Source organism: Polypterus senegalus, chromosome 6, assembly GCF_016835505.1.
Source record: "Polypterus senegalus isolate Bchr_013 chromosome 6, ASM1683550v1, whole genome shotgun sequence".
In the NCBI taxonomy this organism is placed as follows: domain Eukaryota; kingdom Metazoa; phylum Chordata; class Cladistia; order Polypteriformes; family Polypteridae; genus Polypterus; species Polypterus senegalus.
The window spans coordinates 105,008,717-105,031,087 of record NC_053159.1 but is presented as its reverse complement, the minus strand read 5'-3'; the positions used below and the strand labels follow the sequence as shown (position 1 = coordinate 105,031,087).

Sequence of the window (22,371 nt, the reverse complement as noted above, 5' to 3'; positions counted from 1 at the left end):
GCTTATTAAAAGTAGAAAAAAGAAAAAATAAATGAGACCAATCAAACAGACACTACAATCGGAGAAGGAGGCACAGAATGATAACCGTATGTTGGACGAAACACAGACAGAAGGAGATGGCATGGCTCATATTCCATTAACCCTTTGAGTCTACTTAAGCGGAAGTTGAAATGTGAGGGTTTTTGCATTCGGAGAGTAAGACAACACTTCAAATTGTTTGATATTATGGTATTATTATTATTATTACTATCATTATGTGTGGAGATGGCCATTTAATAAAGACTTAATATTAGTCAAAACTAAACACACAGTAATGTACAGGTATGTTTGGTGCACCATATTTGACAACTACCACACTATGACTGCATCAAACATACATGTGCGCTAGGATAATAGGATTTGAAGTGCAGTATGTCCAAGTTGGTGGTATCCTGGGTGTCTTTGGCTTAGGAGTCCATACAAAAAGAATTATTCACATTCATTACATGGTTATGTTTATAGCACGTAATTATGGTTTAGAGTATGTTATTTATATAGTAAGTCATGTCAAAATAATAAGGTTATCTGTTCATGTGATTGTTTCATGTAATTTTTATCTGTGCAGATATAACATATTGTAGTTTCTTTTTTAAAAGCTGTGGCTGGCATAAAAGATGGACAAAGTGAAAAATATATAAACAATATATCTATTAAACCAGTTCTGTATAGGCACAGAGATGTGACAAAGGAGCCCCACTGTGGTTTGATAGCCATCAACGGGCTGAGGTGGAACATATTAAAGCTCTCTACTCAGAGGCTAAATCATTTTTCAGACTAAATGCATTTAACTCTGAAAAGCAGTGAAATCATTTTCCACTCACGCCTTTCCACTTAATAAGCTATCACTTTAATTAAAGGCAATTTTACTCATGTAAGAGGAGTGGTGGCACAGTTGTTCAAGCACTTTTCTCTTTAGCCCAAGGGACCCTAACAAGGCTTAGAGTTCAATTAGTTTAACTGTTTCTAATCAGCCATAAAAAACTACTTAAAAAAAGAGTAAAGGATATCTTTTTCGCATTTTAGTCAAGCATACAGACAAATGAGGGTGTTTCTGCTTTACAGAGAATATTGTTACATCAAGCGCCTAACAAATAGTACCAAAGTTTGAAAAAAAAAGAGATCCTGACTCGGTCATATGTGTACATGTTTTCGTTTTATAAGGTACAAAACTATGAATGTATACATTTAACAGCTAGCAAATGTAGCCCCTGTTAACAAGCACAAATAGACAAATCAATTAATAACCATCAATTGCTGACAGAGGGATCTGCATCTGGTAGAAGTCAGATTCAAGTTAATACCAAAAAAAAACCTGATCTTCTAGTAAATCCATTTATTTAAACACTGGGAAGCAGAGTCAGTCACAGCCAAATTAAAAAAGGGGACAAAGCAAACAGGATGGAAGTCCATGGCAAGGATAAACTCACTTGCACTTTCAAATTCTTTGTCTAATTTAAAATTTCTCTTCAGTTTAACCTGCACATCTTTGGCATGTGGTAGAGAACTCTGAGAAAACCCATGCAGACATGAGGAGAAAATGCAGACTAAATACGGCCAGTCTAGGGGACAGAGAATGTGCAGCTGCAAGGCAAAGCAGGTAATAAGTGCACCGTCTCTGAAATTCAATGGCAAACATTTTTTTGCCTTCAAATTTTTATCAATAGTAATTAATACATAAACTTATTTTCCTTGACATTTTGATACTACTTGTCTTCACTGCATGTGGGAACCCCATAGAAGGTGTTTTGTATCATCTCTGTTCTTTATTAAACATGACATAAGACATTTTTCTTGGCCAAAATTACAAAAAAATACAAGGTGAAAAGCAGATAGTAAAAAATATCTTTTTAATGGTGGATGGGCTCTTTAATAGCAGAATCTATGCATTTAGTGAACTTGTTGTGCCCTGATTATATAAAAAATACACTCTTCTCATTTAGGAATGCCACTATATTTGATGATACCTTTTATTAAATGTTTTCCTCACAACCGCAATGTCAAAAATGTAAGTCATAGTAATCCTGCACTTTATATTTCTTGACAGTTTGATGAGTCTTGAACAGTAGCTTTTGGTATAATGCAAAAAAAATATATATATGTATCAAAGTTAACTTGTTTCCTTATTCTTGCTTATTAAAGAAAGCCTATGCTCTCTTTTTAACCTGCACTTCAAATTTTATATCAAACTTTTATAAAGTACAAATCTGACATTGCATTTAAATTTGAGATCATCAGGTTACAGCATTAATCTTACATCAAGTAAAAGATCCAAGCTTAGCTAATCGGAGGTCACTGTTATAAATTAGCAGAGCAGGATATTCAAAGGCATTAAGAAGGCATGATATTCTATTCAATTCACAAGGGCACAACTCATCATAAACCTTTGTAGCAGAAGGCAAATGAAAATTAGAAGGGAGGAGGTCACTGATCCTTGAAAATGATACCACAGAAAAGTCAGAAATGCTTAAAGATGCCAGCAACGTCAGCAAAGACACAAAGAAAAAAATGCAGTGATATGTGCTGAATTACTGTATGTTAGAGTAAAAACTAATGACTAAGCATCACCTAATGAGCTAACTTACAGTTTACAGTGAAATATCAGAATATTGGACGATATAAAAAGATATATATATATATATATATATATATATATATATATATATATATATATATATATATATATATATATATATAACAGTCTGCTACAACAGGTTTTTGCTGTCCAGCTCTGTCTAAGTGGCTTGTTTCAAAAGGTCCAACGGCTGTAAGGCTTGGCGACTTCCAACTAGGCAGCACTCAGATGTTAAACCATGAAGAAACAATAAATAGCAGCAAAAGGCTATTGTAAACTGTCTCTTTTATCATTTTACTCACATATTATTTACATTTATGATACAATTCCAAGCATGCCCCACTTGCCCACATTTTCTCTTGATATCCAGAATATTCTACAAAGTAATGAGAGGCCTTTAGCTTTAGTCTTTTCCAAATTTTCTCTAGATATTTGTTTTGTACTTATATTCAATATAAACTAAAATATGCTGATATGTATTTATATATAAAAAAACAAAATCTGTGTATTAAATTTGACAATATAGCAAAAAGGTATACGGATCTTTGCAAAGCCAAATGAAGTACAAATCATAGTGACGTACTAATTATTGATTATATTTGCTGCACACCACACATGAGGTTTCCAGCACAGCTTGCTATCGTAGCACTTTAGGGTTCAGAAACTGGAAATGCAGGCATCATTTTGTTACTACATTGTATTATTTTATACTCCTAATAACTGCATACATTTTGGTTACAAAAAAATCTGCTTCTGTGTGAGACAGAGAGAGCTGCGGGTAGCATTTATGCTCATTGTTCCAGCATCCTTGGATTAAATTCTGCAGCCCTTGATCGTCTGTCTGTAGTCTGAATGATTCCACCATGTCTGTTTGAATTTTTCTCAGCAGATTCTGATTTTAACCCCACATTACCAAAAATGTAGACATTAGATTAACAGATAATGCCAAACCTGCCCTGTGTGAGGGGGCCTCCAATTTAAACTGGTACCCTGTCCAGGGCCAGGACTGTTTACTGACAGGTGCTCAGTGCTGTCAGTGCAAGCTCTGGTCCATCCATGACACTACAAATGTTATACGATACCTGGATGTTGTAGATTTTGTAATTAATATCATTTTGATAATTCTGTTACAACATGTGTTATTTTATTTAAAAAAAGGCTTTGTGGTGATAATGTGTTTGCTGCAGAGTATGTGCTTTTTAATTAACTAGTATAATGCCGTTCAAACTTTGCAATTTGTGTTATAAAAATATTACTGAAACAAATCAGATTTATGATAACACTCTCAACCACAGTGGCCATACATTTATTTAAGCACTGACTGCTAGGGTTGTTCAGTGTACTTTGTATTTTAAATGATACAATGTTTTTAAACATTAGAGTGTGTGCCGTAGGTATTTTGTATGCTGCATTGGCGCACGTAGCAAGCAGTGCATGTAGTGAGGCCAAGAGTCGCTGCACAAGAAAATGGCGTCACAAATCTAAGGGCTGGATCTGCAGCTGGCTAATGGAGATCTTCTTTAGTTGAGCGGTAGAACTGGTAGCTGGGATTTCAGTAAACTGTATTTGATTCCTGCTGCTGCCAACAACTCATTAGAGACAGGTAGTGGCTGAGAGAGCCGTGACACCCTGAGTGAATTCCATGCCGGTGACAGCACATATTTCTCCTGTGATAAAACGTATTTCGTTAAATTGATGTTTCCAATCTTGGATTATTTAAAATAATTTTATTTATAATTAATTTACATGCTGTGCTTGTTAGTAGACACTAAAGACTAGTAAACACTTTTTTATCTGCACATTGTTTTTCCTTGAAGTAAAATGCTTTTATCAAATCAATATATAACATATTGTGAAGGGGAGCAAGTTATGTTGCAACATTCAAGGATACACCTTTAAACTGCATATAAAGGAAAAAGGCCTAATGTTTTTAAAAATTTTGAATTACAGTACCTTGAAAGTGAATCCAAAAATTAACCAATGTCCCTCATTGCCAACATAAATAAGGTAATAGATTATCTTTACATGTGGTGGGTACTCACAAACTTTACTTACAAAACAATGTGTGTGTATATCTATAGGCATGCCAGATATTAAAATTAATTATAGTACAGTGATACCTTGAGATATGAGTTTAATTCGTTCCGTGACCGGGCTTGTAAGTCAAAATGCTTGTATCTCAAATCAATTTTCCTCAATGAAATTAATTGAAATGAGATTAACTCGTGCCAGCCCCCAAAAAACCACCCCAATTTTTGTTAAATGTTTTCAACATAAGAAAAATGTATTTATAATGAACAAATATTGTATACAAACAAAATAAAAGCTATAACATAAAAAGAGAATCTAAAGAAATAAACAGATGTTGGCGAAGCCGATTAGCGTATTGTAATGTTTTTTTCTATCACTTCACTTTTGCTTAATTTAATTTTCTTCTTCACTAGTTTTTTTTTTTTAACCACGCTTTCATCACTTTCATTTTCAAGGCGTTTCAATAGAAACCTGTCTAAGGAGCTTTGTTTAGTCCTCCCCTTTAGAATGTTTCTGAAATGAGTTAGACAAGGGTCATTAAATAGCACCACTGCGTGATCAGTTGCAACTTTTTCTGGGTGTTTCTTTTCTTTAAAGTTCGAAGCTTTTTCCCACATTGCAAACACTTCCTTTATCTCACTTTAAGAGATAACCTCCGATCTCCTGCAGAACCTCCGTATGTTGCTGTGTCTGTAGTTCCGTCAACTCCTCTGTCGTCAGTTCCTCGGAATATGTGGTGGCAAGCCCTTTGATGGCTCGTATTTTGAATTTTGGCTCGTAACTCAAGGCAAAAAATCAACTTAATGATGGCTCGTATCTCAAAAAACTCGTACGTTGAGGCACTCGTATGTCAAGGTACCACTGTACAGACATTTTGAAATAAAACAAATCTGCTATATAAAATTAAATTGTGTGCTTCAAATGACGATTCAAGACATGCAGAAAATTCCGCAGCTAGGATAAATTTAAGAAATACATATGTAATGCAAAGGCTTTTAGGAGTCTGCTGAAGACATCTGTATATTCCCGTTTTGTATACAGCGACTGAACACTAACATGGGTATTTACCTATGAAGCTGTATCAAAAAAGGAAAGGATAGTTATGTGTTTCAAGTAAGATCAAAGTAAATTTTCATTTCTATGGATTTTCTCAGGTGTCAGTTGCCAGCTAGTTAAAGAGAAGACAGGCTTGTCTTAAATCAGATCTCAGTGAAAAATGATGTAAAATATAATATTTGGTAAAACTTAAGGACAATAAATTAGCATAACTGCTGTATGAATGAACTGAACTGAGACTGCAGCCTGGATTTCTGAAACACATTGGGGATTTACAATTCCACATAATAAAAGACATTTCCTTTATGTAATCGTTAATATTAAATAAAACAATATATGAATTGAACAAGCAAAAAAAAAAAAAAACAGAGAGAAAACGTTACTAGACAAACCAAAATAGAAAAGCCTAGCATCCATATTGACGCAAGAAAGTGACTGCGGTACTCATTCATGACCCTGGTCTCTTCCCCTAACCAGTGAGGTTTGGACCACCTCACCTCCCGACACCAGACTCCATAAGCCCTCTAGTGTAAGGCACTTTTAAACTCTTTCCAGGTGTCAATTTCAACTAAATCCATAAATCAAATTAGAGGTCATGGTGGCCATTCTTTAGCTAAAAAAACACCAGTCTATAATGGGCTCATACTGCCACGAGAGGAGAGAATGAGACAGTCACAGTCCTGCAGATGAAGCAAACAGACAATATACTGCAGACATTTCTTGTTATTTCAATGATGACATTAACTAGCAATAGTTAAACAATATCATCTATAGTATGCATATATTACCAGGGCCTAATAATTATACAATGGAAAGTCACATTATAGTAAACATCTGCTATGACATAAAAGCAATGAAGATAAAACATCAAGAGAAACACTTCAGAAAAGGGAAATGTTGAAATCAAGTGTAAAGTTAGGACAGACATTTCCCCACTAGGCGCCCTGCCCGGGGTTTGCTTCCTGCCTTGGGCCCTGTGTTGGCTGGGATTGGCTCCAGCAGACCCCCGTGACCCTGTGAGTTGGATGATGGATGGATGGATTTCACACTCTAGAGTACACACATTGCCGCATGGGCTGTCTTGCTAATACAATTGTCTAATCTCCGCAGAGTTAACTTAATGTGTACCAAATCCCTTTGTTCACACTGATAATAAAAGAAGGTTGTATGGGTCAGAACTACCTATAATTCTGGCCCTGATTAAGTGGAAAATCTGAGAACCCTTTCTGAGTGCAGTTCAAAACATGGATGAGCAAATCTAGTACTTGAGGGCTTTGGCGGCTACATTTTTAATAATAACTATGGTCTTTAGACCAAATGTCCAATTATTTAATGATTATATTTTTCTTGCTAAAATGTCCCATTCTGTGGACAAAATTAAAGAGTGTATTGGCCATTTTAAGTACAGTACTAATTATCATTCACAGCTGTGACAGAGAGATTATCATTCTTCAGAGGTTGAAGCTCAACAGTCAAATAGGTAATTTGATACAGGACAGAATTAGGATTGCTATTTTTGACCTGACATGAATCGGCAATAAAAGGATGCCATCTTAGAAAACATTAGTTAATGGGAAATGAGTTTTATAATATTACTATGCATAATACATACAGTAATACCATCTCATCTGGTGCAGAATGCAAGAATACAGTACAAACAAAGTAGTGATAGAAATTCTACAAAATCAAATATTAGATTTCAATAAAACAAACACTTAAGTGTGTCATCTTCCCTTGAGCAGTTACCCTTAGACTACAAAGACTAACTTGGTGCGCTAGGATCTTGTCATTTCTGAGCATTGAGTAAATTGTTAGGAAGGAAAATTCCAAGTTTTTCATTGAAAAAGTTGGAGCAACAAGTCTTCCAGACTGACAGTTTCAGAACTGTTTCCCTCATTGCCTAGTGCTCTTAAAAATCGAAAAATCATATCTTGCTTGCCTGCATGTGTAGAGGTCACATGCACATTACGTTACTTTCAGAAATGAAGAGAAGAATCTGAGACTTAAGCTGCTACACCAGTATTGATAGGCAGTGTTCAAGTTCCTCCTCCTCCTCACAAGCAACTGGGTTTATCTGGATGGATCACCAAGAGTGACTTTCAAAATAAAAAAATTAGCTGGACTGTTTTTCAGTAAGTCAATTTTTAACCTGCCTTGCTGCTGAGATTACGGTAAATCCCTGTGAGCACTTTCACCTTCCATGTTCGCCGGCAAGGTCAGCGACAATATCAGGGATTCTCCAACAACGAGTACATCACGAATTAGTCCGGGGCACATCATTTTGCAAGAAAAAGCCATGGGATTTAGAAAGAGCAAAATGTTAACTCTGTGTAATCATACACTTGTTTCAGATCACTGCAACCCCATTTTTCCTCATCCCTCTTGGTTAACGCACCTAGCAAACCAAACAAGAAATGCTGAGCACAGTATGCAGCTTCAGGTGACCTTTCATTTCAAAAAAGCAATGACTCTCTTTGCGCATCTCTTGTCAACTTAATGAAGACTTACTCAACCAGCCACTGATGATTTCTTCACACATTACCATGCAATGGTGCTAGCAAGAATTTTGGAAGCTAATGATGCTAAAACACATTAGGACTAATTTCAGAAAAAATAAGCCTGACCTCTGCAAGCAATACCCTTTAAATGTTAAATACTAGATAAACATGGTACAAAAAACATGTAGGACTGCAAAACAATTACTTAAATGTCATTATTTTCTGACAGTTTACTCCCTTATAATGTATTATTGAAATGTATGTCTGCAGTAAAATATGCTTACTCAAATGAAAACAGGCATAGAAATGATTTATAATAAGCAAACAATACTACATTACTAAAACACTGGAACTGGCTGCTCCAGTCTCTGTTCCAAGCCCAGTCATGAAACACCAGCTTTAGCATATTTTCTTGGTGCCAAGCCGTAGATTTACACGGATTTGTGAACTACAATAAGCGGTTTCTGGCTTTTATTTTCTGTATAAAAGAAACACAACTATTGGTGCTTGAGGCAGTTCTACTCAGACTCCTACTGCTGCTAAAGCTGCAGTCTATACCTTTCAATGGCCTAAATAAGTAATAAAAGCTGCACTTAGGCTGACAGGCAGTCAAGTAAATATTGCGCTGGGAGGCTTCACAGCTTCTTTCCAGAAGCGCAGAAGAGCACCGGATCTTATACAGCAGGATGGCCAGCTCAGCGACTTCATCTCCTTACCCTTTAGGCCCCAGCTGGAGTAGCTGCCCTACCAGAGGGAAATGTCCTTTCAAGGAATAAATTAAAACAGCAGCATAAATCGGAACTCAAAAGAAAAAAAAAAATCAAAACTGCAAATCCTATATTTAACCTCAATTAATTTTCCAGAGATAGAGCCTTATCATCATGCTGCATTCTTATTGAATCCAGAAATACCAAAATCACTATTCACCTATATAAATTAATAGTAATACTTATGAAATTTCACACTGAACAGCAAATGAGGAAAAATTATTATACTTACCAGGAAACTGATAACTGTAGCTTGGGGCAAATCCAGTGTATCCACGACCATACGTTGCCACGATGTTAGGGTAACCTTGCAAAGAGAGGACATTTTAGAAGGTTTTAGCTGTGAGCTAAGGAGCGGGAATTAATGCAGCAGAATGAAGTGAAATCCATTTCCTTTAGAACCACTCGTGCCCTGGGCAGTGCTAGTTACCTCTAACAATAGAACTTGTAGGCAAATGTTGGTCATTTAGTAAATGGCCCTGTTCACTAGCAATGCTCTGACCTCTAACACATATTTAAAAAAAAAAAAAACAAAAAAAAAAATGTACAGCTATAGCAGAAATCTGCTTTGGGCCCAGAGGAAATGAACTGGCTGTTAGGGAGTCTCACAGCAATCTGTTCTTGACTGTCTTTGCTGATGCAGAAAGTTTTAATGATGACTAAAGATACTCGTTTCATTGTGTTTTAGTTTTTCTTGCCACAGAGGTATCAAGTATGTATTCGTAAAGCAATTAGCAGGAAAGAAATATAGTTCACATGAAGGAATGTCATGTCTGTTAGCAGTGTACTTGTCAAGATATGACAGAGCTGTAAACAGTGACAGACACTCATTATGAACAGAATGTCAGAAAAGATCATTTTCAAATGTATTTTTCACTTACATTTTTAAAGTGTGGTTTCTTTACTCTACAGTTTCCAGTAACCATTGCACAATTCACTTCACAACACAACTAAATTCTGAATGGGAATTTGTATATTAAACATTATGCATAATTGAACATTTTATCTAGGATTCTTAGTATTAAGGGTAACTTAATCTTCAGATTTAGCATTTTGTGAGTCAGGAATAGTCTAGGCATTAATACATAAAAAGCAAGAATTATTCTAAAAAACAAAACAAAAACGTAGTCATATATTTTAAGAACTGTGTGATAATGGTTAAAATGTAATCTTAATTTATTAATGCAAGAAGTGTTGGTTATCTAATATATAAAGCTGAATATGTGTTTATCTGGTATGCTAGTCCATGTGGCTGAACCAAATTTGCTGCTAAATTTTGCACAGATTTCAAATTTGTACAGGGGAAGATCGCAAGCTACGCATGTTTTGTTACAAAATCTAACCGCTACCCCAACCTGGACAGCATGGCAGCATTGTTTGTCCAGTATGCAAATCCACACCAATTTGAACCAAATTTTCCAGCAATTTCCGATTAATACAAAGGAATACCACAGGCCATGTTTCGTTCCATAATTTAGTTGGTGCAATGCAGGGTACTTCTGTTCGTACAATACAAAAACAGTACTTTAACAATATTGTAGGTAATTCACGTCAAGAATACTGGCAGTTTGTATTACTAAGCAACTGTGAGGCCATTCCCATACCATCACTGACATGCTTGTCACTAATTTCTTGAAAAGGTGTAAAATAAATGGTCCTCTTCATGTTTGAGCAAACTGGTATAAGAAATTACTATTTATATACTGTGCAAAATGGGGACCAATAAGAAAGAAGAAAACTATAGAACCAAGATACAGTACAGATTTGTTTTCACTTACAGATTTTATTTTTTCTGTTGTAATCTAATTGAAATTTGAATTTTCTACTTGCTCCTTGCAAACACATTTCTAGCCAAACTGAATTAAGTCCTCTGTTCTTGGACACTTTCTGCTGTTGAAGTATTAATAAAGTGTTAATAATTAACACTACATATTATTATTCACGCGCTTTGCACAAATGGGAGTGGGTATTCCCACTGTGCACAAAATCTTCTTTAGATGAACATGTTCAGGCTGACCTAATGATGCAGTGTCCCAGCCTTCCATTTGCTATGCGACTATCAGGTAGTTATTTTCATTGGCACTTTTATTTCATTTACACATTATGGATTATGTATTTTCTATTTAGCAAATACCTCTGAGAGCCTTCTGTAAAAGAGGTGAAAGTTGTTTGTGGGTTAGGAAATAAACTGGAGTGACCGTATTCAAATATTCAGCTACATTAAACAATAAACTCAAAACTAAAAAAAATGCAGCGTGCCTGGAAGGCATAATACAGACTGTAGTGATGCACAAATCAACTGGCCCAGTTTGGCTGATTGTGGATGTGCTCTGATGAACTGGTCCACAGATGACTCCTGCATTTCACCAAGTTCTGCTGGGCAAGGCTTGGTCTTCCACATCCCTGAGCTTGATAAGCTGGCTAGAAAATGGACAGATGGAGTGGATAATCTCTTCCTGGTACTGTAGTCTTTTGAAATAGAAATATAATTTTATAGATGCTTTACTCTATCTAAACATTTTTCTTTTGCTCCACGTGAAACTGCATGCGCTTCTAAATCATTTGGTACACCTAAACTTGGGGATCTCATTTTACGTAAATATTTTTTTCCATAAAGCACTGTTTAAATGGATTTCGTGTGTTCATTGTTGTTATTGTTTCAATTTTGTAGCTAGGCATTTTATCTGGAACATCTTCAATGATTTTCTTATTTTCAGTTAACAGTATCTTACTGAATTTGGCATTTAATAGAGAGTTATCCCAAAAGACCAACACAAATGTAACATTTTCTTGTTGCCTTTAAGTAGAAGACAAGTAATGTAGCTTCCATTTCCTCTTAGCAAAGCCATCTTTGACTCACTTTTAGAGCATCGAAGTGCCCACCGCTTACTGAGCATATGCTTTTTTTGCTGTTGAGCAGTGCTAATGCAGTAATTTGATGGTTCGACTGTAGAAATGTAGCTTAAAATCAATCAGTACTCTGCTGGAATTATTCTAGAAGCAATAATATTAACGTTTATAAATTTAAGTGCTGACTGTCAAAAGCAATAACCACAGAACTAATTTTAATCATTTTAAATAATGTTCTGAAAATTTTGAATGTAAATGCACAAGATTTGTTCATTTCAGTTTTCCCAGTGCATTTATTTATCTATGCAATTTCTGAAAACATACTATAAAATCTAAGAGTTTTGCACCGATACATAATTATACTGTACGTATTTAAAATTAAGCACATAAAAAGTCAAATGTTTCAGCTACACCTTTCACACCCAATACATTAACCAATAACAAGGAGACTAAAAGGTTGAAGGTGACTGATGAAGACCAGGCTGCTTGACTGGCACCTCCTGCGATGAAGGTTTTAATATCCATATCCCATTATTCACCACACTCCAGGTCATGCAGACGAAATCATAAATGTATAATATAACATTACTCCAATTTTCCTGTTCATTTAACTCTGTAATGCAGAGCTGTGCTCTGCTGAATTTGGGTTCCAGATTTAAGCTGTGGGAATGGGCTGGCTGAATATCAATGGCATATTTAACGCAAGCCCTGTGTGGATGCTTCATCAAGCCAAATTACAGGCGGGACGACCTCTCCTGCCGCTTCCATTAGCCGCCATTCAGATTGTATGCTTGGCATCAAACGATTTATTTGCTTCAGTTACTTTCAGCAGACGATCAATCTCACAGTAATTATCTCTTGTCACTAAAGCAGTGCTGGAGATCGCTGAAAAACACCCTGTGTGTCTCTGTGCTTGTCTTGTTCTTGTCAAATCTACAGCAAACTCCACTGTCAAAACAGATTTAGTTCTGCAGAGCAAGAGGCTTGGTTCCGTTTTGTTCAGAAACACTTTGCTCTTGACTGTACTCCACCTGCTCTTATCCAAATGTAACCTGAAAAGTTTGCACTTAATATTTCTTCAAGAATTACACACATGCAAGTTAGGCTTTATTCGAAATTGATCTTGAAGAAAACTGTTACTGACTCGCCAGAAAATGTTGCTTAAAAGATGCCAATATTTTCTAAAATCGGGGGGAATTTTTTTTAAATGTAAAAGTCAATATTTTTTTAAAACAGTCTGAATAACCCAAATAATAAAGTACAATGAGAATTAAGCAGAGAGCTAAAGAGTTAATTAATATGGCCAAGACTAAATGAGTCTATGCTAAAGTACAAATGTACATTTCATTCATATATCTATCTTGAAATAAAAAGAATATTTCTTGAAGAAGACACTAAGAAGTATACAAAAACATTTTCACTGCAGTTATCTGGACAAAAAACACAAACCCCGTAAACATTAACATTGAACAACAAGTGAAAATTCTTTAAATGTAATGAAGCCATGTTGAATCCAAACCGATCTTAAAGACAAATGTTCATGCCACACTTCTGCCACTTAACATCATCCTCATATACCTACTGTGCACTTGTTGGGGTTTCAACACAAACTGTACTGTACCTTTTTCTTTTTATAATACAATTAGACAATGAATGCATTTTACACTATGAAATAATTGTGTTCTCTACCCCGTACCACTTAAGTATTCTTTTTGCTATTGGCATACAGACACAAAATACAGAAGCTAAATGCATTTCTGTGTAGAATTTGAGCTTGACAAATACAGACATTTTTGAAAGAAAGTAAGAAGTAAGTACTTACTCAACATTCCCATTCCCAACATGAAGGCGTCCATGGTGTAGGGGAGACCCCTTGCCCGTCCCCTTGTTCCTGGGGGAAACATCACTTCTTTTGGCTGAGCCTTCTTACATTCTACCTGTTTTGTAAATAACAAAATATATATTTAAAATGTGACAGACAAATACCTTTAAAATGCACTGAACAAGCAGTGCCTCGCTATCATTAAGCAGGACACTGAATATTGATTATGGTTTTGCTTGATCCATAAGTGCTGAGCAATTATTTTCACTTGAAGGGTTTTGATTAAATGGGTTTTCAAAGAAGTAGAAAAGCCATTGGCGTAGACTGCAATTTCGCATTTGCAGTGATGTTTATGTTTTGCATGACATATCAGTTTTGCTCGCTTATAATTACTAAGAGCGACTAACAAGCTGATTTCCTAAGGAAACTAAATATTTAAATGAAAAAATTGACCCTCTAACGATACAGGGAGAAAAAAGATAATGGAGAGCTGGCGAGAAGCCAGTAGTCGTCAGCTGCTGGGAGTGTGCACATGGTCTCCAAGTTGAGAAAGTGCAACTGTGCTGCTGCTTTATGGGAATGTGCTGCCACTGAGACCAGGCTCAACCACAACCTCCAAAATGTAGAGCCAGCAGGTCTGTGAGAAGTAGTTTTAGTTTTTGTAGCCAAAGAAAATCCCACCCTGACCAGTGAAGTGATTATGAAGCCTGGAAAGAACTGACCCTGGGAGGTAGGAGGTAGTTTAATGGCGCCTCAGCTCAGAGTGTGAGTTTAGTCTGTGTGAGAGGGGAGAGCTGAAGTAAAGGCTCATTGGAGGGAGGAATGGAAGCTGGGGCTGACACACAGCAGGACAGACAGGGGTGAAATGCAGTCCTGCAATATGGTACTTGATATGTGGGCAAGTGGGTGATCTACCACACCAAGGAGATTGGGAAATCTAATCTGTTCTTGTACACCCAGAGAGACAGCAGTTCTCTTATTTAGTCATATCTTTTGTACTTTGAGTTCTCATTTGTGATTCCCTCCCTTGCATGCCTTATTTTGTATAACAAACACACAATTTTAAAGTTGCGACTCCCTTGACGCATTCTGTCCTGTTACATATATAAATATATACTGAATATTAGCTCTGTCTAATGGATACTGAATAACACAGGGAATAACAGACACTTGCTGCAGGAACAGAAGATCAGAATGAGATGCAAATTAATTCTAACTAAATGCCAGATGAATTGCTCATCCAGATAAAACAGGATCTTATTTTTAGCCTTTCCCTTAACTGAGAGAAATGTTACCCATAGCAGAAGCTGCAAAAGCAATGTACTGCATCCTCATTCCTCACAGCAATTTCCTTTGAAGATTTTCACAATAAAACTTTATACATACAAACATGCACATGGCCATCTACAGGTGTAAAGACACGGTGTAAAAACATCGACTAGGAATCCAGTGTACTGTACGTCGTACAGCTAATGGGGTGCACCACCTGCTGGCGGGACGGAGTAACTGTTGTGGACAGACACAAAACTAAATAATTGTGGATTTATATACAGCAATCAATACATCTATTTGTTACCTCTGCCCACTTTATCATCAGCGTTATCATCAAAGAGTCATTATAAAAGAAATCATGTGATACAACTGCACTGATATGGATAAATGAACAGTTTGCAAACTTAAAATAAATCGTACCCACATTTATATTTCTGATGGTGTTGTTTATATTTCTTTGAATCAAAGCTTTAAAAAAAAAAAAAAGTAAATTAAAGGACTTTAAGATGAACTAAAGGCGGCAGTAATAGAAAGAGCAGGTGACCAAACTAGTCAAGAGTACTTTGGACTGTGTGTAGCACTTGCACATTGTGACTCTTACTGCCTGTCAGAATTGAATAATGTTCATAAAACTATAGAAATAAAAAAAAAAAAACACAAACATTCCACTGGCTAATGGAAAAAGTACAACCTTTCTGAAGTTGGTAAAAATAAAAGTAATGAAGAAAACATACAGTATCATATGTTCAGAAACATGAAGTACTGTGTAGAAAAAAAGTTAAATAATTATTCCTTACAATCAACTTTCAAATTGAGTTCTATGCCCCATGGAAAGTTATTGTAGCATCTTCGTTAGCAAACTCTGATTTTTATGTAGTAGGTAGCACTGCTATGTCATATACACTAAATCATTATCTGTTCTAACATAGCCAGTAGTCACTGGGAAGAAATGTGAAAAATCAGAATATAACTTGCACTTATGGATACAAGAATACGGTCTCAACAGGAGGCTCCCATGCTGCTCTGGAGAACACTGGCCCAAGACTAATCGGATGGTGAGATGGGGCTGCTTTGCATCTTGACTAAGGTGGACTCTGCTGTGCTCAAATACCATTCTGTATATGAGATGTTTGCCCTGAAGCCACACAAAGCACAGCTTTAAAAGCGGCCTAGTGAGTGACTAGGCTGTCACCTGCTCTGAAAGATGCCGGTCACATGGTTTTGTAAAAGCAGATGAAACAACTGTTTGAAGTTGCCTCAAAATGACTGAGAAGGGCTGTGCAGGACTATGGCTGAGCTTGCTTGGTGAATGTCGAGGCTTTCAGTGGGGAGTAAAAGGGGGATTAATCTCCTATGGAGAAGAGTTCTAGAAAAGCTGAACTGTGGGGTTCATTAGTCTTTGCTGCATGCTCTTTTAATTCCACCACCCTGCTATCTGAGGACCTGTGGTTTATTTTTTAGTTTGATGCAAGGCTGCAAAGATATTTAAGACCTGTGCTGAAGGCTTTAATTCTAAGTAACAAGGACTTACAGTATTTTGAAATTTTATTAACACCGAGACAAAAAGCATTTAAATGTACCATACTGGCCCAGATAGCAGGCATCAAATCTTGCCTAATCAGTCTAATTTTACTAGAATCAAGTAAAAGCCAAGTGTAAGGAATTAGCCATCAGCCCCTTCACTATGGTGGAAGCTAAATATGTTAATCTGAAGAATAAGCACTACTAAGTGGACAACAGAAGTTGGATTGTTTATGCCTTGTTTATTTTAATCTGATCTAACTAGAAATATCTACGCCAAAAATGTTAACTAATGTGAAAATTACTGTATTTCAGAATCACGTCTACACCACTGACTTCCTGAAGGTGGCCTAAAAGAAATCACCAGGGTTCTGCCCATAATTGCAGGGAAAACATTTGCAGACTTGTATTCATTTCTAATTCTCAGACATTGAAGGTGAAATGTACACACAATTCACACCTGGCAGAAGAGCGGTTCTGCGTTTGCTAGTTGTTTAAATGAGGGCAGCTAACTGAGAGGAAAAGTGATGCAGGGTGAACTAAGACGAAAGGCAGAGGAGAGCAGGGGGCAAACAAAGAGGTGGACTTGTTAGGCTCTCAAGGCATTTTACTAGACAAGTAGTAGTAGAGAATAATGGCAAGTAAAGTCCACCTGCAGATTTACATCACATCTAGCAATGACATAATCAAGATCCAAGATTATAAAAAACAAAGTGAACTTTTACAGTATGATCAGGTCTACAAAAATCAAATGCAGAGTTTCCACAAAGTTAATCAACTTGCAGATAAAAGACTGCAGGTGATTTCTGCTTCCTCAAGGGAGTGGTAGCTGCTAAAAGTCTAATTAAAATTAAACTACTACAAACAACAACTTGCTGCAGACACACTTCAGAAGATCCTGCTAATCTTAAATTAGAAGCAAGTTCAAACAATCAGAAAATCATCTGTCGCTACAAACTCATTTTAAGGGAACAACATTTTGACTGAGCGTCTTTGTTAATTTCACGGTTTGCTGAGCAGAGTTTAACAGTGGGGTGAACAGGTGAACTGACTTATCCTAGTAGCTCACAGGCCCTTTTGTGAGAGGAGAAGCGCAAAAACTAAAAATACAAAAAAAAAAAAAGAAAAACACACCATTTGTTGGTGGACAAAAAAGTGGAGCAGGGCCATTCAGGTCAGTCTTAGTGTCCATTGCAACTTACGTCTTAGACAGAGGCTCGTTTAGGCATCTCAAGTGTTGATCGGACTACAACTCGTATGTCAATTTGTATACTCATAATGAAAAGTCTGAGATATTCATATTGTTTTTTGTCCTTTTCTGAGACACTAAATCCCGCAATCCTGAACTGGATGAGCAAGTTATTTCTGATAAAGAATTTGAGTTGAAAGAGCTGCATCTACTTTCAACTGTGCGATACATGGACATGAGTTCAGTCAAGATGATATTAATACTTGAACCTTGTTCATTAGCAACTGTTTTTAAGAACTAAACAAAACATATGTACACTTGGGCCAAACGATGTACAGTGTGTAATGATGTTCATGAAACCAGTAGTTCAAAAGATGAAGTTAACCCTTACTGCCTCCACCTTCACTGTAATAACCTACAAATTTACTACTTAAAACAAAATTACTAGTTTATAAGCATCCCAATTGTATTCCTCTTTTACATGCTGCCGAGGCAGGCTCTGGGCCCATATTAGCCTGAACTGGACTATGCCATATTAGAAGCGGGTTTTGTATTAACTAAAAAACAAAAAACACACTCATATACAAGTGGGCGCCAGAGCTGTCCTCTAGAAAGAGACAATATCACACATGCAGTATATTTTGCTGACATATCTCACAGTAAAACATCCTTCCTGCTTTGCCTAGCTACCAGGGTGAAACAGAGAAAAATGCTTCTCTTATTCCTGAAAGGCAAAAAGTCCATAACTTAACAGCAAAGCATAATTCACAGCAACTGGAATTAAATTGCATCTGAGACTTGAAGCCCCTTATTGATGCCCTTGCAGCTATTTCTGCTCTCCCAGAAATCTATACTCACCCACAAAAATGCTGCCAGAAGCATTTTGGGCCTTCAAAACATAAATGTAGTTTATTATAAGCCCATATAAAATGCTTGCAGGGGAAGTGGAGAAAGAGAGAGGCCTGCTTAAGCCTGGTCACTATCTGATGAGCAACGTCTTTGGCATCTATGAATGACAATTAACAGAAAGTGCACTTATTGTTGCATATAACCTTCATTTATAATTTTAGTATAGTGCCTCAGCTGCAATTGTGATCAGTCTATACAGTAAGACAAAAACTAAAACAGCTTGAAATATTTATTTACTGACAGTATATGTCCAATAACTCATTTAGTGAACCCATTCGGAATCCATTTTACGTTTATAGGGAGCTGCCTGTACCAGCAGTATCTGGGCATAAGGTAGCCTACTTACAACGGAGAGTGTGCCAGTGTGCCAGTGATGAAATCACCCGAACTATAAATGCTTCAATGATAGATAGATAGATAGATAGATAGATAGATAGATAGATAGATAGATAGATCTTTATTAAACTTTGGGACAAAACCTTTAAGAAAATGGGGATGACTTACAAACTCTGAAAGCACCCCAGCCAGGAATCAAGGAGACGGCTCGTTTTGTATATACTGTATGTTCAGATACCAAAATACGTAAGTAAATTGAAACAAGAAAGACATTTGTGGAAGGTAAAGTTTTCTGGGTTTAGGGAATTATTTACACATTTATTTAGAAATGGACTGTTTGAATTAGATTTTTTCCTTTAACAAATTCTGTTAAAATACAATCTTAAAAAATAAGACTTGCAAAGAAAAGGGAAGGGGGTCTTAGAACACCAGATTTTGTTTTTGCCCTTGAGGGAATCATGGAAGTCGAAGCATGTTACTATACAGGAAAATCATGGTAATACTTTTAGCAACCTCACAAGTATAGTGACAAGTTTAAAGGCATAATTAATCCCTATTTTTATAAAATGCTAAACCAACCTACTGTACTTACAGAACAAAACCTGTAAAAACACTGTAGAAATAGCGGTAAACAGTAAAATCAATGAGACATATTAAAGTGAATGAATAAAGAATGCGTAAAGAATGGTGTACTACATGAAAGTCTTTATCTGCCTCTAGAAATGAAAGAACTTCCTAGACACACATCAAGAATTTATAATGCTGAGCATTACAAGCTTTTGAAGCCAGAGTGAAAGTTCAGATGCGACTGTCGCTTAATTTCGTTTGCTCTACTGTTTTTTTAACCTGCTGTCTACTTTTCAGTTCTGCAGGGAACTGTGTCACTCATAAGTCACAAACCAATATTAATCTATTACAGAAGACTCACATTGAATACCTAGACTTGGTCATAAAGGTCAATTAAGCTAAAATGCGTGTCACTGGAATGTAAAACAACAAAATTTCCAAAGGAAGTTCACCAGAAACTCCAAAGACCTTGAAGCTGGGCCACCATTAAACCTCTGAGACTGTAAGGCAGCACTGCACCTATCTTAGTTTATGAACTAAAATAATTGTTATAAAGGACACAGATTGCTTCTGAATGTATTTATATAATACAGAAATGTAGGTCATTTCATCTATTTCTACCCAATCACACCAAATTACCAAGGTCAAATATCCTTAGTTTTGTTTCTGTTAATTCTAATATTTAAAATTTTCACTGTTGAAAAGCTGCAGCTCTAAAAACCTGCAACTCTGTGTTGTTTTACAGCATCCAACAAACCACACAAGTGAGAACTTTAAAGACCCAAATAAGCTGCATGATTGCTGCGAACTGTGTTGTGTGTAAATAGTATACAACTAATGTAAAACTTTTAAATGTCTTTAACTCCACTGTCCAGAAGAGGACCCATCTGGTGAATACAATTTATATTTCACATCCATATCAAATCAATTCAAATACATGTTTAAACATTTTCAGATTATTTTTAGAGGTTGGATATTGTAATTTAGAGCATTTATGGCTGATGAAAACAGGCCCTGGCAGACAACAAATGGAGGAATATGTAGTGAAGTGTGTCAGCAACTGCATGTGATGACAGGCCATCTTCCCAACTCCACACATTGCTAAGCGTGAAAACTGCCAGAGATAAACTTTTACTACTGGATTACCTAGGTCTTCACAGATTTCAAATAAAAACATATTTTATATGCTTTAATAAATTCACATAATAACAAGAAAAAAAAAATTATTTTAGATATGTGAAATTTACTATAAAATTACATTGCCATCTAGTGTCAGGTAAGGAAATATTCTCCTTAAATGGCTCCACAGAACATACTGGAACAACTTGCTGTACAAAACATTTAACCCTACAAACAATTTATATTTTAATTTTTAAAAGAGGTACTCAGCAAATGCGGGCAACAGTCATGAAAACACAGAAGAAGTAAAAATGCAGATTGCATCATATACTGTATATTTAAACCTTTTGTATAATGCAAATGTAGCCCTACAGAAAAATAAGAAAGTATAACTGAAAACAATATTTTGAAATGAAATTTAAAGTAAGTTTAAGAATATAAGGCTTTCAGGATGTTATATTCTGTAAATTTTATTAAGTACAGTGTGTATACACATACTTGTATATTTGATTTATCAATTATTAAATTAGCTCAAAGGTTAGAAAAAAGGTGCTACGGCCTTTACAATAAACAACTATGGAATATTTTAGTTTTAAAGATGGACATGTATCTTCATATATGTACAGATGAATCATTTTCACTTTCCGTCTCAATGGATATGTAACAAAAAGAGAGTCACAGTGCAAGCAGTTAATACATTTCTTCCCTTCTGAGAGTTACCTCTGAAACGTGACCTCATCCCACTATGTTAGCCTGGAGAGCAATAACAGTACTCAGCCTAGCGTAGTTTTTGGCACATCACGCTTTTATTTTCGGACAACAGTTTTAAAATTAAGGGATGCAGCTCAATGACTGAACAAGATGTTTCACTATAGTGGCAGATTTGTGCCGTCTAACCACTGATGTAATGCTAGTGCTCACTTTTTTCACATGATGTCATCAAATCTTGACAGCCGCATCATTTAAATACTACAAATGAAGATTAATTTCTTTATTAAGAGTATCTTTTAACCCTCTGCGTGCTTCAGTACCCTGAAGTGACACTCATATAAAGGGTTATCTAATTTTACAGATCTAAAGTTTGATTTGGTTATGGTGCTGAAACTGAATTTGAATGTATCCATCCATCCATTATCCAACCCGCTATATCACGGGGGTCTGCTGGAGCCAATCCCAGCCGACACATGGCGCAAGGCAGGAGCAAATCCTGGGCAGGGCGCCAGGCCACCGCAGCAAACATCACACACACGCACCAAGCACACACGACGGACAATTTAGGATCGCCAATGCACCTAACCTGCATGTCTTTGGACTGTGGGAGGAAACCTGCGCAGACACAGGGAGAACATGCAAACTCCACGCATGGAGGACCCAGGAAGTGAACCCGAGTCTCCTAACTGCGAGGCAGCAGCACTACCCACTGCGCCACCGTGCTGCCCAATTTGAATATATAATACTCCTTTACTTATTGTATGATTGTTTTTGCTGTACTGTACTTTTCGTAAATGTAGTTGTATAAAACTAATAAGGCGGGGGGTAAAGGTAATTCTATATGTCTTCTTTCAGCAGAAGCTTTTGTGGATTTACAATATATGATTATTCTAAATCAGGGGTCACCAACTCCGGTCCTAGAGGACCAACGTGGCTGCAGGTTTTCATTCTTACCCTTTTTTTAATGAGTGCCCTGCCTGTGCTGCTAATTAACTTCTTGTGAATTCATTTTAATTGACTTCTCTTTTACAGTAAGATTTGTTCCGCTGAATTTCTTCATTCCTTTCCTTAAATGGCACCCAAAGAGAAATGAAATGTGAAGTGAGGGAGCC

General features: G+C 36.4%; 1 protein-coding gene across 9 annotated transcripts in view; it reads right to left on the bottom strand.

Annotated features, from left to right (window-relative positions):
• The window catches only part of msi2b (musashi RNA-binding protein 2b), a 624,668-nt gene that overhangs the window by 74,666 nt on the left and 527,631 nt on the right, over nucleotides 1-22,371 (bottom strand). For all 9 annotated transcript variants that reach the window (XM_039756674.1, XM_039756673.1, XM_039756675.1 and 6 more), the window contains exons 9-10: nucleotides 13,636-13,750; nucleotides 9,196-9,270 (exon numbers count right to left, since the gene is read on the bottom strand). In XM_039756674.1, coding sequence (XP_039612608.1) covers nucleotides 9,196-9,270; nucleotides 13,636-13,750 — 190 coding nt within the window. The remainder of the gene's footprint in view (nucleotides 1-9,195; nucleotides 9,271-13,635; nucleotides 13,751-22,371) is intronic.